General features: G+C 44.9%; 1 protein-coding gene across 3 annotated transcripts in view; it reads right to left on the reverse strand.

The window, feature by feature from the left end:
- Positions 1–17681, reverse strand: part of ANO2 (anoctamin 2) — a 371758-nt gene that overhangs the window by 236365 nt on the left and 117712 nt on the right. For all 3 annotated transcript variants that reach the window (XM_017975875.4, XM_054238042.2, XM_054238043.2), the window contains 2 exons: positions 3089–3144; positions 1709–1750 (listed from right to left, as the gene is read on the reverse strand). In XM_017975875.4, the coding sequence (XP_017831364.4) occupies positions 1709–1750; positions 3089–3144 (98 nt within the window). The remainder of the gene's footprint in view (positions 1–1708; positions 1751–3088; positions 3145–17681) is intronic.

Here is a 17681-nt window from a genome sequence, read left to right on the forward strand (position 1 = left end):
CCTCCTGGCTTCTCTCAGGCCCCATCAAGGCAAAGCTGACTTTCCTAACCATGGCCCTGCCTTCTGCAGGTAAGGACACCAAGACTGGCCAGCAAGCCCAAGGAAAGGCCGTGAGAAAGGGTCATCATGTCCTTCAAAGAGTTGTTCACCTTCACGAAGCATCTTTCTGACATGAACTTTGGGAGTTATCCACAGAGATGCAATTCCATCCTGGCTGGGCTCTCCCTGCTTCCTAGTTCCCACCTATTCCCCCAGATGGAGTGGCCCTGACTTCATTATATCAGCCAAAGAGAAACATTTTTTGATGAGAAAATTTTTTGTTAAAAGGCATTCTGTGGTTAGCAGCAATTTAATATATTTCCAAAGACAAATGCATATTTTTTATATCTACAACATACATATTATAAATAGTCCACAATTTACTTCTTCTGTTAGTGCAGGTAACAGACTGATGACTCCTATGAGTTGGGGTATGTTCCTGGTCTCCGTAATGTTCCTAGACAGGCTGGGGTCACCACCACCCAGCAGGAGTTTTCTTAGGCGGGCAGTGGATGGTGATCACCATTTAAAGGGAAGGAAGGAAAAATTAGAAAGTGGGAGGACAGAAAATGGTTGGGTGAGAGAGGTGAGATGTGGGGAGACATGCTTCCTCCTTTTCCTTTAAATCTGATGCGGGACTTTTCAGGAAATTAAACACCGAGACTATTAGCATCGGATAGAAAACAGATGAGGTTAAGACATGGCAATACTACAGCAGATTCCCTGGGCCCGCAGAGAGGGGACATGTGTAAGCAATCACCACAGTATTTCTGGAAAGGACCTTTTATGTTTTTAATACTTAACACTTCATAACAGGGACTAATAGGCAGGATAAAAAGAAGCCTGCTCAAAAGGCAACGTGGGGCATGAATGATTTTCCAGACAACATAGTGGGGGAGGGAAGTTCCTTGAGTTTCAGCTCTTTATCCCTCCCACCATTGCCCACCCTCCTCTGCTCAATACACTTGCTGAAAGTGGGGAGAAGCCAGCGGGAGGATTGCATGAGGAGATCGTGGATGCATCCCCACCAAAGAGGTCGGGGCCATTTTCCTTCCCCTAACGGTAACCTCCAATTCCTAGCTGCTTGAACTACAAAACACAACTGAGGCTCCCTCACACTCAGATTGTGCATCTATAATTTGGGAGTGGCTATATTCCACTTGCCTGCCTAAAAGAAAAGAAGAATCATCTAAAATTGACTCTCCAAAAGCTATAATGGCATGGATCAACACGTGTTTTAAGCAAGGACCCCGGATTTGAGGGATAAAGGTGTTCCGAGCCCCCCCTCTGTTCCCTGTGGCAGTGTGATCTCAGGCAAGTGCTCAACCTTTCTGGGTCTCCGTTTCTGCATTCATCAATTAAGGAATTTGGACAGCCAGTGTTTCTCAGCTGATGCTCTCTTGCCATGGGAGGGTGGGATGAGAACTGGGGGAGGGGCCACTGGATATGTTTCAGGATGGTTGGCATTGTGGCTCTCCAGGCACTAAATGCGGTAGCAACCACCCTCACATTTCCAAATACCTGGGTGGGGGAAAGAAGGGAGCTGGAAAAACTGTTGGAAAGTAGACAAGCAGATACATAGAACACTTCTAAGACCCTTCTAGCCACTTCCCTACCCCCCCTAGTCTCGAACACCCAGAGCTCTGGATGCCGTGTGAGGCAGGCTTACCTTCCTGTCATTCATCTCATGCTCTGGACTATCATATTCACCCTGTGTGGGAAAAAGGATGCTGGATTAAGCCAATGAAACTACCAAAAATAGGTGCCAAAGGAGAAGGATTTTCTTTTTTGTTTTCTAATACCATTGCTTTTATTTCATTCCCATTTAAGGAAGGTCGAAAGCATGGCATGGTAAGGAGCTGATACTCCAGTTTCTTAGCCATCAACACTTGCCATGTTTCCTGGGATAACTTCTCACACGAAGATGTGCCCCCTCATGCACTTCAGAGATCAGCCTATGCTCCCTCGTAGGAATGCAATGGCAGCACTCCAGACTTTAAGTGGGTTAGCCCATCACGTGAAAATCACCCGGCCATGACATGCTCAGTCTGTCCGTAACTGCAGAACTTAGCAGTGCATATGAAGATTCCAACCGAAAAATTCAGGGAGCCCCACCTCAGCAGGCTCAAATGACACTGCTGCATGGCAGGTGCCTAAGACCTGACGAGCCTGATGAAGTGAAGCCATGGAGCATTTAGTTCAAGGACCAGTGACATTCTCATGAATCGCCTTGAAGAATATCATCGCATTGTATCACGGGATGTTCATAACAACATCTCCAGTCAAGGAGAGCTTTCATTACAGTCATTCTGTTTTCTTTACTTTAACCAAAACATTGGACAAGGAATTTTGAGAGATTTTCTTCAAAAGTTTTTTTTTTTAATTGTGTTTTGGGTTTTGGGGCACATGTGAAGAATATGCAGGATTGTTGCATAGGTACATACATGGCAATATGGATTGCTGCCTTCCTCCCTATCACCTATATCTGGCATTTCTCCCCATGTTATCCCTCCCCAACTCCCAACCCCCTGCTGTCCCTCCTCTAGTTCCCCTCCCCACAGACCAGAGTGTGTGATGCTCCCCTCCCTGTGTCCATGTTTTCTTCCACATCTGCACAAAACCCTCCCATACAAAATTTCCCTTAAAGGCAGCTATGGGTCTGACAGTCCAGGTTAGGGATTACCCAGGCCTTTTAGTTTCCTTCACCGCCATCCACCACCCTCGCCAATATCTTCTCCCTTTTTGCCACATCTGTAGAGTCACACTTTTGCTAAAAAGAAAGCCAGGGAGTACTGGGAAAGCTCAAACAAAGCCTAGTTTATTTTGTCGTCTGGGGAAATCATTGGTGAGACAGTTTGAGATGATTGGCAAAGCTCAAACTGGGGATAATTGTCAGCAATGAGCGGTCCAGGGGCAGCCTACATATTTTAATGTCATGATTTGCTCCTGCCTCACCCTGCAGGTATTCACCCATTTCATTGCCACTGAAAAGTTGTGGTTTTCAACTTTTGAAGGCTACAGAGAGCATGCTGATGAAAATAGTACTTACATCATGAAGAGGGTAGGCAGCCTCATAGATATTGTTTGCGATCAGAGAGTTAATACCTATGGAAGAAAAGAAAGGAAGATAAAAATAGTAACTCCAGGGCAGGAGTTTCTCAACTTAACCCTTGCTTTTTGATCAAGATGAAGTTCCCACTCACCCCCCAGCTGAGAATCACTGCGCCGTCCTCTATATCCTCCAGGCTAGAACTCTTTGTCAAGCTCTGGTTCTTAGTATAAGAGCAATATTTTTTCATCCCCTAAATACAAAATGATGTTCTAATATCAAATATGCTGTCTCAAAGTTCACATTCCTCCTATCTTCAAAGATTCCAATCATTCCAGCCCCATAACCTTCTACCACCACGCCCATCAGGTGAGAAGCTCGGTGCTCCATGACAGCACAGGAATGGTTATAGGGCTCATTTTAATCATGATCTATAAAAGTTTGTGTGAGAGCATCCAGCTGCACTTGGAGCTCCTTCCTGCTGTTTCACAAGGCAGTGCTGGCTGGGACTGATCTGTCGCCTGGACCATAACATCCCTGAGGTGGGCAGGAAGCAGTAGGGCAGCAGTTCTCAAAATGTGGCCTGGGGAACCCTGGAAGTCCTCATGAGACTTTCAGGGGGTTCCTGGAGGCAAAACCAGTTTTCTAATGGCACTAAGAAGACCTTGTTTGCTTTCTCTCTCTTCTCTCACAAGTGCATAGTGGGGTGCTGTGGCGTGTGCTGACATCATCCCCTGTGGCTAATGGCACGTGTGTTTGTGTATTCTTGCACTTTCACAATTTCTCAGCCTTAACTTCTCATACAGTAAACATTGGTCGATACAGCCACACAAACACCCTTTGGGTGTTCCCAATAATTTTTAAAAGTGTGAAGTTACCCTGAGACCAAAAAGTTTGAAAACTGTACCACAGATTTATGTTTCAATTCCAACAGTGTCTCACACCACTTGCACATAGCAGACCCTACTAAACAAATGTGAAATGAACAAATGGCTCCCTCCAACTCCATTGCACTCACAACAGAGACGCTTCTGCGCAGCATGAAGTAGGCGTTATTTACTTGTTTCATTCTTGGTTTTATTCAGAGACTATAAAGTGGTCTGTGTGTTCTGTCTGAGTCAGGATGGTCTGTCCTGGGTCGCTGGCTTCCAGATGGGAGGGATTATGTCTCACCGACTCATAGTACCAAGGATCCCGCCATACGAGGATCCACATTTAATCATGGAGGGGGAGGAGAGGGGGAGTTTCTGGTACACAATGATTTCCCTTGTCTCGCACTTACTTTCTGCCCTGAACCATTCTTTCCAAAGAGACTGTAGACTGTAGTGAGATGAGGAGATAATTGGTTTTGGAGGGAAAGATGTATGATGTCCAAATGCTAAGAAATCTGCATTTGCATGGCTCTGAATAAACGCCGAGGTTGGATAACAAATCTAGACAACATTTACTCATTAAAATTCATGGCTTTCCACCTCCCGCTCCTACCCAATGCCCCACCCACATGCTCAGAGACCGCAGAGGATCTCAGACAATCCTCTCCCTGCCATCGGCCTCCTCTTCCTCAAACTTCGCCCCTATTTGCCACAGTTCCAGGGCGTCGGATGGCACAAAGACTATTCTCTGGGCCCCTTGTGGGAGCGGAGGCCCGAGGGAGGCTGCCGGGGGTGCCCAGTAGAAGCAGCTGCTCTTCCAATGGGTTGAAAGCTGAGCGTTTTGGTACTGCTGCATCACCAAAGGGCCAGTCCCTTCCTGATTTTAAGTTTCCTCCTTGGCATGCACATAAAACATGAGAAATAACTTTGTGGGGTGAGAGGAGCAGAGGGTGGGGAGAGGGAGTGCAGACGTGGGGGAAGGGTGCCCTGGAGGTTCACTGAGCTGCAGATCTGTCTGACTCACAAGACTACAATTTCACTCTGAGCATCATTAATCAGTTCAAGAGCCATAACCACAGCAATGTGAAGCCACCCTACCATAATCAAAGGGAGGAGTCTCAAGCCGGGAGGGGAGTTTGTGGGAGTTTATAGTTAAAAGCTACAAAGGCTGTTGGCATGGTAGAGGCTGAAGCATCACAGGCGGGTAGGGCCCCAGCTACAATGCACCTCAGAACACACCCCACCCAATGCCTATAGTCACACCCCATGCTTGCCATGACAGCTGTGTGTACCCTGAAGATAGTCCCCAAACTCCATGAAAAAGTCCAGCAGGTGTTTCACCTTAGCTCTTCTGCTAATTCTCAGCTTCACTTTGCACAGTAGTCAAGTGTCTGGAAGCATTAGACCATTAGACAGACAACCTGAACTCCTGGAGTTGCCAGATCCTCAGAAATGTCTCGAGTTATTGGGACACTGAAGCTATGTGCCCTAACCCTCAACTCAAATAAAGCTTCCTGTGCACCGTATAGCTGGAAGTGGGCAGCTGCTTGCTCCACTTCCGGGATGAGGTTTGCTCATCATTTTGTGTTCCCTAGAGGCCTGACCTAGGTCAGAGAACACTCCTTTCACCTGTGTGTCTCACAGCACTTAGCTCAAGGTTGGACACACAGAAGGGATGGCAGCCCTAACAGTCACCAGCCTATGGCTGCAGTTGTCTTAGCACTCTTCTTATTCAATGCCTTCCTCACTGATTGGTTAAGCATCTTATGCTCATGAAGAAACTTTTAAACTCCAGCTGATTTTTCTGCCTCCTAAGACAGAAAGTCAAGGTAAAAGGTCCCTTGCTCTAGGGCAAAGATTCAAGTTATAAAACCAGAGTTATCCTACCTCAGATAACCAGAGCCCCCGAAATGCTGCAACTGGTGTTTCTCTGTCCCCTCTAGCTGCGTACCCCCTACTTTTCAGGTGGGATTCTATGGGTGATCCCAATCGCTGGGAAAGGGAGGAGAAAGTACATTAAAGGAGGGCTGGGGCAGGAGAGGCACGTTGAAAAGTAAGCATCCATCCACAACTTTACCCAACAACAGGGACTGCTTTGGCCTCCCGGTTCACCCACAAACTTCAGAAACCAAGATTCTACCCCCAAACAAGCATGGAAATCAGTTTGAATGAAGAAGAAAATAATCAAACGTTTTTTAAAAAGAATCCCTGCTTTGAAAATTGAAATTCTGATTTTTTTTTCTTTCTTTTCAGCAAAAATGGGCTAATTGGTTCCATCATGTGCCATCCATCTGGCCATAATGGCAAAGATTTCTTCTTCAGGATTGCATCTATATTCTTTCCCCTCAGCTCTAGACCCAGGGAGAGATAGAGAGGCCCAACCTTTTGTCCTATTACTCCCAGGATGGGGGACAGTGAGAAGGAGAAAGCGCTGAGGTTATTTCCCTTTCCCTGCCCCCCTTAAGAGAAACTAAGTCTCAGCTCAAACAAAGTATAGCCCCTGAGGAGCCCCTCGCTGATCCCCAAAGTCGACAAATCACCAGGTCCTTCAAATCACCAGGTACTTCATGCCTGGTGCTTAGAACTGGAAGCCTCCAAAGGAAAAGGCTCATGCTTCCTCCCTGCCCAGCATGGACCACACGTCTGTGCAGCCTGACATAACCCGGCCTAGCAACACTGTCCCATATCCACAGGGGCAGGGCTGAGAAACATGACCAGGTCGGGCTCAGAACCCGGGACTGGTACCTGAAAACACACACTCGTCATACAAAGCCTGAGACCGCTCATTGAGCTTCATCGACATCTCTGCTTTCCTGGACACAGAGGAACAACCGAACCACAGAAGTTTATGGTCTGCCTCCCACAGAGATATCATTAAATCTACAAGTGCTGCTGGGTGACAGGGACTGCAGCGCTATTCCCTCCAGGCCAAACTCAAAGGAAACTTTTATCCCCTGGGACAGGTACTTAGAGGAATGGTGCCGTACTCCTGAAAACCCATTTGGTTTTTATTCTCCCCAGAACAGGGCCCAGTCCACCCGGCACTGTGCTTTCATCCCTGCACTCCAGCCGGACCTAAATCTAAACCAGAGCTCCCAGACGGTGCGTTTAACAGAGACTATATTTACCCATCACCAAATTGTCTTGACGTGTGCTTAATTACTTAAATGCCTTTAAGCCCAAGTCTTTTCTTCTAAGAAAATGTAAACCAGTTCAGCCGGATGAATGATAAACCAGATGTTTACAACATGCAACACGGTCTGGCTTCGGTCAAAATAATTAAGACATCATCTCCTGAGTAGGGAGGAGAGGTGCTCAAAGCATACATTTGTTTAAACGCTCTGACACCAAGAAGTCCATGAAAATATAGTTCCATCAACCTGTAATTTTTGTGAAAAAGCAACAATAACTTTCATGTGAAGGAACAAGAAGGGCATTTACCCTCCTCTGATATGGTCAACGGGGCTTGGGTTTCTTTTCATGGTGAAGTGCACCTAAAAGTCATTGGGTGGTAGAGTCAACTCCCAGGGCCCTGACAACTGACCTTAGAAAACATGACATTGATTAAGGAGGCGTCATGGGCTGGACCAAGTTTATGATCACTCACACACTTCCACCACCATGCAGAACCCACACTCAGATATTTTCAGTCTCTGCATGTGGTGGGCATCAATCCATAATCTCCCATTTCCAGGGGTAAATAAGAGAGAAAACAGAGGGAGAGGTTGAGTTGTTCCTCTTGAGGTTATGGAAGAATTCTAAAAGTTAAGCGTTTGATCATTAGTCCACCCATACTTTTCCAAGGTCAACTCCTCCTGCTTTGTCTTTGTATACTAATTTTAAACACCACCCCCCAAAAAAGGGAAAGGGAAAGGAAGGGGAGAATAAGGGAGGGGAAAGGAGGGAGGGGAAGGGCAAAGAAAATAGCACAGGGCAGGGCAGGGGAGGGGAGGGAAGGGCAGGGGAAAGAAAAAAGGAGAGGAAGGAAGGGAGGGAGCGAGGGAGGGAGAGAAGGAGAGAAGGAAGGAAGGAAGGAAGGAAGGAAGGAAGGAAGGAAGGAAGGAAGGAAGGAAGGAAGGAAGGAAGGAAAAAGAAATTGAAAGGAAGGAAGGAGGGAAGGAAGTAGGGAGGGAGGGAAGGAAGAAAAAGAGAAAAAAGGAAAGAAGTTCCAGAGACCTAACTGGTGGCTAGGACATTAAAAGGGACTGAATGCCAAATGTTCATATAATATTAGGAAAATAAAAATCAGGCCCTTCACAGATAGACTTGGTTATCTTTGGGTGGTCAGAACCCCAGTGATAAATCCCCAAAAGGCAGGAAGCAGAGAACTTTGCAATAAGCCTACACCAGTGCATCCTGTCTTTATTTTTATCTTTTTCTTTTGTTCACTCTAGCGTTCCTAAAAATTACTTGGGTAGATTATTAAAAATTCAGATATTTGGACCTTGCCTCTGCAGATTCTGATTCAGCAAATGTGGTATAGGACCTGGACTGCCAGGGTTTTAGCAAGCATGCCAGGGGATTCTGATGCCAATTGCCTGCAACCACACCTGAGCAACGTCGCCCATAATCACGTGCAAAGAATTGCTATAGGACTACAGACTTTTTCCAAGCAGCCTCACCAATTGCTCTGGATACTCCTTGTCCTCATCTTCTCTTTCACCATACCTGTCTGCTCTCAACCTCTCTGAGGTCCACGGACATCACGTAACCCCAAGTCCTGGCCACAGCCCTGGTACCCGTTCTCCGTGAACTTTCAGGAAAGCTAGTCCCCTCCCTGGGCCTCATTGGCTCATATGTACAGGAGATCATGTGGCTCCTTTGAATCACAGAGTCTGGGAAATGTTAGAGCCAGAAAGAAGCTTAGAGAGCACTGAGAGGCTCCATTTGTTTTATGAGAGGAGGAACAGGCTCAGACAGGGAACATGGCTCGACCAAAGTTTTACAACTTGTTCATCCCAGAGCTGGAACTGGCACCCACTTCTCCAGCCTTGCCAGGCGTGTCCCTATCCTCCATCTTCCCCTTCCAGACACACTCTCTACTCTCCACTATCTTCCATGAACAGGCTGCTGTGCTCTCTGGCTTCCTACTGCCATCAGCAGTATTGAGATCCCTGGCCTTCTGGCTAAATAGTCAAGTGCTCAAGGCCACCTCCTCTACCCAATTCCGTGTTGCAGTGACTTTCTCTCCGAGGGTCTAGAGATGGTAAGTGTTCTACTATTGTTAACTCCAGGTTACAATGCCATCCCTGGCACTCCCCATCTCCCTGTCTACTTCTTTGTAAACAGTTTCTCTGTACACATGCCCACCTTGGATTACCCTAATTGGGGTATGCTATTTGTTCCTATGAGGACCCTAACTGATTCTCTGAAATTGCTCCCACCATGTCTTCTGTGTTATTTGCTTTCCTTGCCTGTATCTGTCTTCTCGCAGCCAAGTGGCTTGCTCCCTGTTTTCCTCAAATATTACATCAGGAAGGCCTTCTCTGACTACTCTATTTAAAACAGCTTCTCACTCTCACTTCATTTTCATCTCCTTAGTTTGCTTCATTCTTTCTCTTGACCCTTATCCCTACATGACATCTTATCCATTGTAGTCACTTCTTGGTTTATTTTCTGCCTTCTATAACTAGACTGTAAGCCCCTTAAGGGCAGGAATTTGTGTCTGTTGGCTTCACTACTCCATTCCCCAGGTCCAGAACATGAATGTCGCGTAGCAGGTGCTCAGTAAACATGTGTCAAATGAGTGAATGGATGTTACATTGGGAAGGGCTCAACTTCCACATCTTCTGGGAAACTTTTTCCGATAACTTTATCCATTTACTTATTAAATGAGTTTAAAAACAATGATGAAGAGCCAAGAAAGCTAAATTCTAAATCCAACTCCAAAGTTCTACCTGGGAGTGTGCCAGTTAATCTCTCTGTTGTGAAGTTAATTCACATCTGCTGAAGCTACTTTGCATGACAGTTTAAAGGATCAAATGAGATAACGAGTGTTGAAAGTGTTTTGAAAAACGTAAGATGGCACGCATGCGAGGAATCCTATTACTTCCATAACAGTAAGACCTCGTGTGTAAGAGGCCTCTTATCTGGTTATTTCAGCTCTCACAACAGAAAACTCAGAAACAATAGAATAAGTGAGCAGCTCAAGTAGCTCTCATTAAACCTACTTTCTAATGTGACGTCCTGTTCTGCAGCAGAAGCCTTCAGACCCTCCTGCCACGCATTTTACACTCTCTTTACCCAAAACACTAACGAGCTTATTTTTCTGTCTCTCAAACTGCAAAGCAAAACTGAGACAGCAAAACTCAGGGAAGGAGGTTACCAGAGTCAAGAATTCACAAAACCAGAGCACTGTGGGGCAAACAATCCTAATAATGCTTCGATAATTCTTGAGAGACCATGAAAATCGTTGTGTCCTTAATGATGATCTTGAACCGTCCAGAAGACGTTCCATATGCTTTCATGTGGAGAATATATGCAGACATGTTCTACATAAGCAGACAGGAAATTGCGCGATAGATTTTAGAAAGACGTCTGTACAGAAAGATATTGCTACAGAAAGCAAGAGCTACACCCGTGACCATATTTCCTTCCCCTTCACTTTGGTTCGAGGTTAAGCCTGCAGCTCATCTGCAGAAACTAGAGGACATTTTAGTTTGAATAAGTGTTCTATTTTCTTCCTCCTAGTTTTGACATTCTATTTTAATTTATTTTCTCTGGTTCTTATTTTTCAATTTATTTTTATATTATGTTGTCTTATTGTTTTTCCTGTAAGCCAACCCAGAAATTTTGTGGAACAAGGCAAGGATACAAATATATCAATAAATATTACTCGTATATAGGCTAAAGCTTTGCAAAAGTAGGCATTCAATAAAGATGGATCGTCTACAAAGAAAACTGTGACATTACCAATCAACAGGACTGTTTCCCAGTTGTTACTATCTTTAGCGTCTTTTCCATTTTCTAATATTTAAATTGGGTACAATGACAAAGGAAATAAAGCTTTGTAAGTTGGTCGCAAAAGAAATGACCATATAAAAGATAATCTCGATGGTGAAGGATCAATGAGAACACCTGCAATTCCAAATCCAGTCCTACTCTCCCTTTTCCTCTCTCTCTTTTCTTAATGGGGAAACAAGCTTCTGGAGGAATAGAAGCTGATTCTAGTCACTCCTGCTTCTCCTCTATCCCTTATAATCTAGAAAGAAAGGCAATAAAATCTAAATTTACCCTGTGGCTCAGGGCTCCATATTATCTTGAGGCCTCATGGAGCTATCACGTTCCTCATTTTTTATTATATTCTAAATAAAATTGGTAAATTGGCCAAAAACTTAGAGGACACTTGGGCTTCACAAGAAGTCAACCCACTAGAAAACTGACCTTTGGGCTTCTCCTCTGCTGAGAAGCAGAGAAGAAGTTCAGTCGCATGTCCCTTATTACAAAGCTAGTAAGTCCTCAGTGGCTCCTGTGAAATTAACAGACTCTAAAGACTCAGCCTAACTCCACTCCTAGTCAGTAGCATCCCAAAGGTAGTAGAAATAAGATTAAAGCAAGGGTACCCAAGTTCCAGACTCAGTTCTGACTCAAGATGTAACCCTGGACAAGTCACGTATCCTCTTCGTGCCCAACTGTAATTGGAGAGGATCACTCCTGACACACCTAACTTTCCTGAGAGCAATGATTTATATTGACACTTAGACATACAGAGACATACACGTGGACATTAATTGTCTCCTCCCCCGTGTTCCAACTGCACTCTGTATGTGACTCTATTATAGCACCTACAACATTGCCTCATCACAATCTGTTTCCACGTCTGCCTGCATGGCTAAACTAAGAGCCCCTCAAAGGTAGAAATTATGCTAAACTCAGCTTGGCATTCCTCCGTTTCTATAACATCATTTGACACATAGCAGGTGTTCATTAAATGTTTTTTGAATGTCAAAAAGGAAAGAAAAATTTATAAACGAAACTCAACAATAACAAAATCCTGACATTTGACTTTGAGACATCACCAAAAATGCTCCGACTCTCACAAACACAGTAAAAAACTTCAGTGTTAAAACAGAGGGCCTCTAGTCTCTAGTGGTCTTTCAACAACCTGAGGATTGTCCTCCAAAATAAACTTTTGTTTTTGAGACTTTCCAGTTTTATAAAACAAGCTAAGAGCCACTCATTTAATCTTTACAAAAACTCCGAAAGATAGATATTATTATCCCCATTTCATATAAAACTAAACTGAGATACAGAGAGGTTAAGTCATTTATCCATGAACACACATAGTCGGAAACTGACCAGCAACTGCTGTGGGGCCAGCAGACTAGGCATTTTTAAATTTATTCACTCAATCGAATCAACTGAGTAGAATGTGCGAGACAGGAGGAGAGGGGCACTGGGGCATAAACGATGACTCAGAAACATCTCAAGGACCCACTGCCTTAGGAGTCTAAGCCATAGGTATGGAAAACAAGCAAGCAAGAGATTCAGTTTGATAACAGTTCCAAGGAAAGGGCTCCAAGGGAGAATCTGGAGGACAGTGATGCTTGATCTGAGGATGGGCATCACTGAGATTGGGGAAAAACATAGACAGGACATTCAGGCAAAAGAAACAGCATGAGCAAAGACAGAGAAGATAATGGTCACATTAACAGGAAGCGGAGCAAGAGAGAGAGAGAGAGAAAGAGAGAGAGAGGGACAAGTGGACATGCTGATTTTGAGGTTCTGGTGAACATGTAAGTGGAGGTATCCATCCAGCAGCTGGAAAGGCAGGGCTACAGTTGGTAAATCAGGAGCAAAAATAGATGGTTGCAAGTCATCTATATAGAGGAAACGGAGAGTCCAAAAGCCAAAGGAACTTGGAAGTTGACATCTAGGATGAATAAAGAGAAATCAAATAAAATGTGTCACATGAGGGACAAACAGAAGCACAGCAGCTGAGTAGGTCAACAGCAGCTTCCAAAAACTATCAGAAGATGCAGGTACAGTAAGGAAGGCTTGGAAGAATGTAGGAAGTTATGGAAGATGAAGCCTGAGAAGAAAAAAACATTAACTGTGGAAGGTGTGATAGTTAATACTGAGTGTCAACTTGACGGGATCAAAGGATGCGAAGTATTGATCCTGAGTAAAGGAGATGAACATTTGAGTTAGTGGCTGGGAGGGGCAGACCCACCTCAATCTGGGTGGGCACAATCTAATCAGTTGCCAGTGTGGCTACAATATAAAGCAGGCAGAAAAATGTGAAAAGACTAGACTGGCCTACATTATTCTCCCGTGCTGGACACTTCCTGTCCTCAAACATCGGACTCCAGGTTCTTCAGTTTTGGGACTCAGACTGGCTTTCCTTTCTCCTCAGCTTGTGAGATCATGTGATCATGTGAGTTAATACTTAATAAACTCATATATAAATACACACACACACACACACACACACACACCCTATTAGTTCTGTCCCTCTAGAGAACACTGACTAATACAGATTTTGATATCAGAGTAGTTTTAAAGGAAAAGAATATTAAGAATGGAGTTCTTTCATTGGTGTTTCCGGAATTGGATGCTTAATATACTTAGACCCCAAAATGCTAAGGACTCTACTTCTAATAATATAGAGAACACTGACAGTCCTTGGCATGACCTGTTTAGAGAGTTATACAAAATAAATGCATTTGCCACTCCTGATTCACCACTTGTGAGAGGCAAGGAGTTTAGCGACTCTGTACATAATACCTTTGACTATATGTGGAGAACCAAGGAACATAATGAAGCTGGTCGGTTGCTCCTAAGTTCAATGGACAACATGATAAAAGGAAATGATGAAACCCAGGAACTCTCACTCCCAGCTTCAGAAGCAGATACTGAGCCCCAAATATGCTAAGATTGCCCTGAGTGAGAGTCTTGCATCCTGTAGAGGAAGAGAGCTGAAATTGTGGAAAAAGAAACACAAGCTCTTATCATGCAAGTGGCTGACCTGCAATGAAAGGTGCATTCACAGCCTCACCAGGTGTCTACTGTAAAAGTGAGGGCATTGATTGGGAAAGAATGAGTCAACAGTGATGGCCTCCCCTGAGGCAGTTGCCAGGCAAGATAATGTTGATTCCCCTCAGGAGCCACCCCAACCCCACTGTTTGCTGCTAGACCTATAACTAAAGTCCCAGTGGGTCCCTGAAGGTGAGGTTAAGAGAGTGACCCATAAGGAGGTGCACTACACTCAAAAAGAACTACTTGAGTTTTTAAATTTATATAAACAGGCATCTGGATAATAGGCATGGGAAATGGATATTAAGGATGTGGGACAATGGTGGAAGGAACATTTGAGTTGGATCAGGCTCAATTTATTTATTTGGGCCCACTAAGTAGAGACTCTGCATTTAATGTTGCAGCTCAGGGAGTTATTAGTTTATTTGCTTGGTTAGCTGAAATATGGATTAAAACGTGGCCCACTGTGGTGAGCTGAAAATGCCTGATCTCCCTTGGTTTAATGTAGAGGAAGGGATCCAAAGGCTTAGGGAGATTGGGATGGTAGAGTGGATTAGTCACTTTAGAAATACTTATCCCAGCTGGGAAGTACAGAAATATACTCTTGACCAATGCCTGTGAAATAGATTTGTGAGGGCAGCACCTGAATCTTTGAAGGGCCCCGTAATTGCTCTTCTCTGTATGTCAGATCTAACAGTGGGAACCACAGTCACTCAACTACAAATTTTAAATACAATGGGAATAAGTGGATCCTGAGGTGGCACGGGCCAAGTGGCAGTACTCAACCATCAAAGGCAAGGTGGGCGTAGCTACTATAATGGACAGCAGAGGCAAAGCAGCAATCAGAATAGTCTGACTCATGTAGAGCTCTGGCATTGGCTAATTAATCATGGTGTTCCTAGAAGTAAAATTGATAGGAAGTCTACTACATTCCTATTTAATTTACATAAGCAGAAAACGTCTAGGTTGAACGGACAAAAGACTAATTTGAACTTTATAATTTGAATTATAAAAACAGAGAATCATGACCCCTCAATCAATTTCCGGACTTAAGCCAGTTTATAGACCCAGAACCCCTTGACTAAAGGGGAGGCCGAGTCCCCTTGAGGAAGGACCCCACTATACTACTCACAATTTTTGCTGTTAATCTTTCTCCCATCCTTACCCAAGGAGACCTCCAGCATTTGACCAGGGTAACTGTGCACTGGGGAAAGGGAAATGATCAGACATTTCGGGGACTACTGGACACTGGCTCTGAGCTGACATTGATTCCAGGGGACCCAAAACATCATTGTGATCCTCCAGTTAAAGTAGGGGCTCAGGGAGGTCAGGTAATTGATGGAGTTTTAGGTCAGGTCTGACTTACAGTGGGTCCAGTGGGTCCCTGGACTCATCTTGTGGTCATTTCCCCAGTGCCAGAATGCAAAATTGGCATAGACATACTTAGAAGCTGGCAGAACCCCCCACATTGGCTCCCTGTCTGGTAGGGTGGGGACATTATGATCAGAAAAGCCAAATGAAAGCCATTAGCACTGCCTCTACTCTAGAAAAGGAGTAATTCAAAAACAATATCGCATCCCTGGAGGGATTGCTGAGATTATTGCCACCATCAAGGACTTGAAAGACACAGGGATGGTGATTCCCACTACATCCCCATTCGACTTTCCCATCTGGCCTGTGCAGGAGACAGATGGATCTTGGAGAATGACAGTGGATTACTGTAAGCTTAACCAAGTTGTGACTTCAATTGCAGCTGCTGTACCAGATGTGGTTTTATTGCTTGAGCAAATTAACACATCTCCTGGTACCTGGTGTGCAGCAATTGACTTGGCAAATGCCTTTTCCTCCATTCCTGTTCATAAGGCCCACCAGAAGCAATTTGCCTTCAGCCGGCAAGGCCATTAATATATTCTTACTGTCCTCAGGGGTATATCAACTCTCCAGCTTGGTGTCATAATCTTATTTGGAGAGATCTTCATTGCTTTTGGCTCCCACAAGATATCACACTGGTCCATTATATTGATCACATTATGCTGATTGGATCCAGTGAGCAAGAAGTAGCAAACACACTGGACTTATTAGTGAGACAATTGCACGCCAGAGGATGGGAAACAAATCTGACTAAAATTCAGGGACCTTCTACCTCAGTAAAATTTCTAGGGGTCCAATGGTGTGGAGCCTGTCAAGATATTCCTTCTAAGGTGAAGGATAAGCTGCTGCATTTGGCTCCTCCTACAACCAAGAAAGAAGCACAATGCCTAGTGGGCCTATGTGGATTTTGGAAGCAACACATTCCTCATTTGGGTGTGTTACTTCAGTCCATTTATCAAGTGACCCAAAAGGCTGCCAGTTTTGAGTGGGGTCCAGAACAGGAGGAGGTTCTGTAACAGGTCCAGGCTGCTGTGCAAGCTGCTCTGCCACTAGGGCCACATGATCCACCAGATCCAATAGTGCTTGAGGTGCCAGTGGCTGATAGGAATACTGTTTGGAGACTTCGGCAGTTGAGACACAGCACAGGCCTCTAGGATTTTGGAGCAAGGTGCTGCCATCTTCTGCAGATAACTACTCTCTTTCTGAGAGACAGCTCTTGGCCTGTTACTGGGCTTTGGTAGAAACAAAACATTTGACTAGGTGTTATCAAGCCACCATGTGACCTGAACTGCCTACCATAAACTGGGTGCTTTCTGACCCATCTAGCCATAAAGTGGGTCATACACAGCAGCATTCCATCATCAGTTTGAAGTGGTACATATGTGATCGAACTCAAGCAGGTCCTGAAGGCACAAGTAAGTTACACAAGGAAGTGGTCTCTACTCCTGCCACCCTGCCTTCTCTTCCCAGCCTGCACCAGTGGCCTCATGGGGAGTTCCCTATGGTCAGTTGACAGAGGAAGAGACTAGGGCCTGGTTCACAGATAGTTCTGCATGATATGGAGGCACCACCCAAAAGTGACAGCTGCAGCACTACAGTTCCTTTCTAGGACATCCCTGAAGGACAGTGGTGAAGGGAAATCTTCCCAGTGGACAGAACTTTGAACAATGCATCTGGTTGTGTACTTTGCATGGAAAGAGAAATGGCCAGATGTGCAATTATATACTGATTCATGAGCTGTAGCCAATGGTTTGGCTGGATGGTCAGGGACTTGGAAGAAGCATGATTGGAAAACTGGTGCCAAAAAAATCTGGGGAAGAGGATGTGGGTGGACCTCTCTGAATGGTCAAAGCCTGTGAAGGTATTTGTATCCCACGTCAGTGTTCACCAACAGGTGGCCTCAGCAGTGGAGGATTTTAATAATCAAGTGGATAGGATGACTTGTTCTGTGGACACCACTCAGCCTCGTTCCCCAGCCACCCCTGTCATCGCCTAATGGGCCCATGAACAAAGTGGCCATGATGGCAGAAATGGAAGTTGTGCATGGGCTCAGCAACATGGACTTCCACTCACCAAGGCTGGCCTGGCTGCAGCCACTGCTGAGTTCCCAATTTGCCAGCAGCAGAGACCAACACTGAGCCCTCAATATGGCACCATTCCTGGGGATGATCAACCAACTACCTGATGGCAGGTTGATTATATTGGACCTCTCCCATCATGGAAAGGGCAGAGGTGTGTCCTCACTGGAATAGACACTTACTCAGGATATGGGTTTTCCTACCGTGCAGTACACAGTCCTTCTGCCAAGACTACTATTTAGTCCATTTTCACACTGCTGATAAAAACATAACTGAGACTGGGAAAAATAATAGGTT

This window comes from Callithrix jacchus, chromosome 9 (assembly GCF_049354715.1).
Source record: "Callithrix jacchus isolate 240 chromosome 9, calJac240_pri, whole genome shotgun sequence".
Lineage (NCBI taxonomy): Eukaryota > Metazoa > Chordata > Mammalia > Primates > Cebidae > Callithrix > Callithrix jacchus.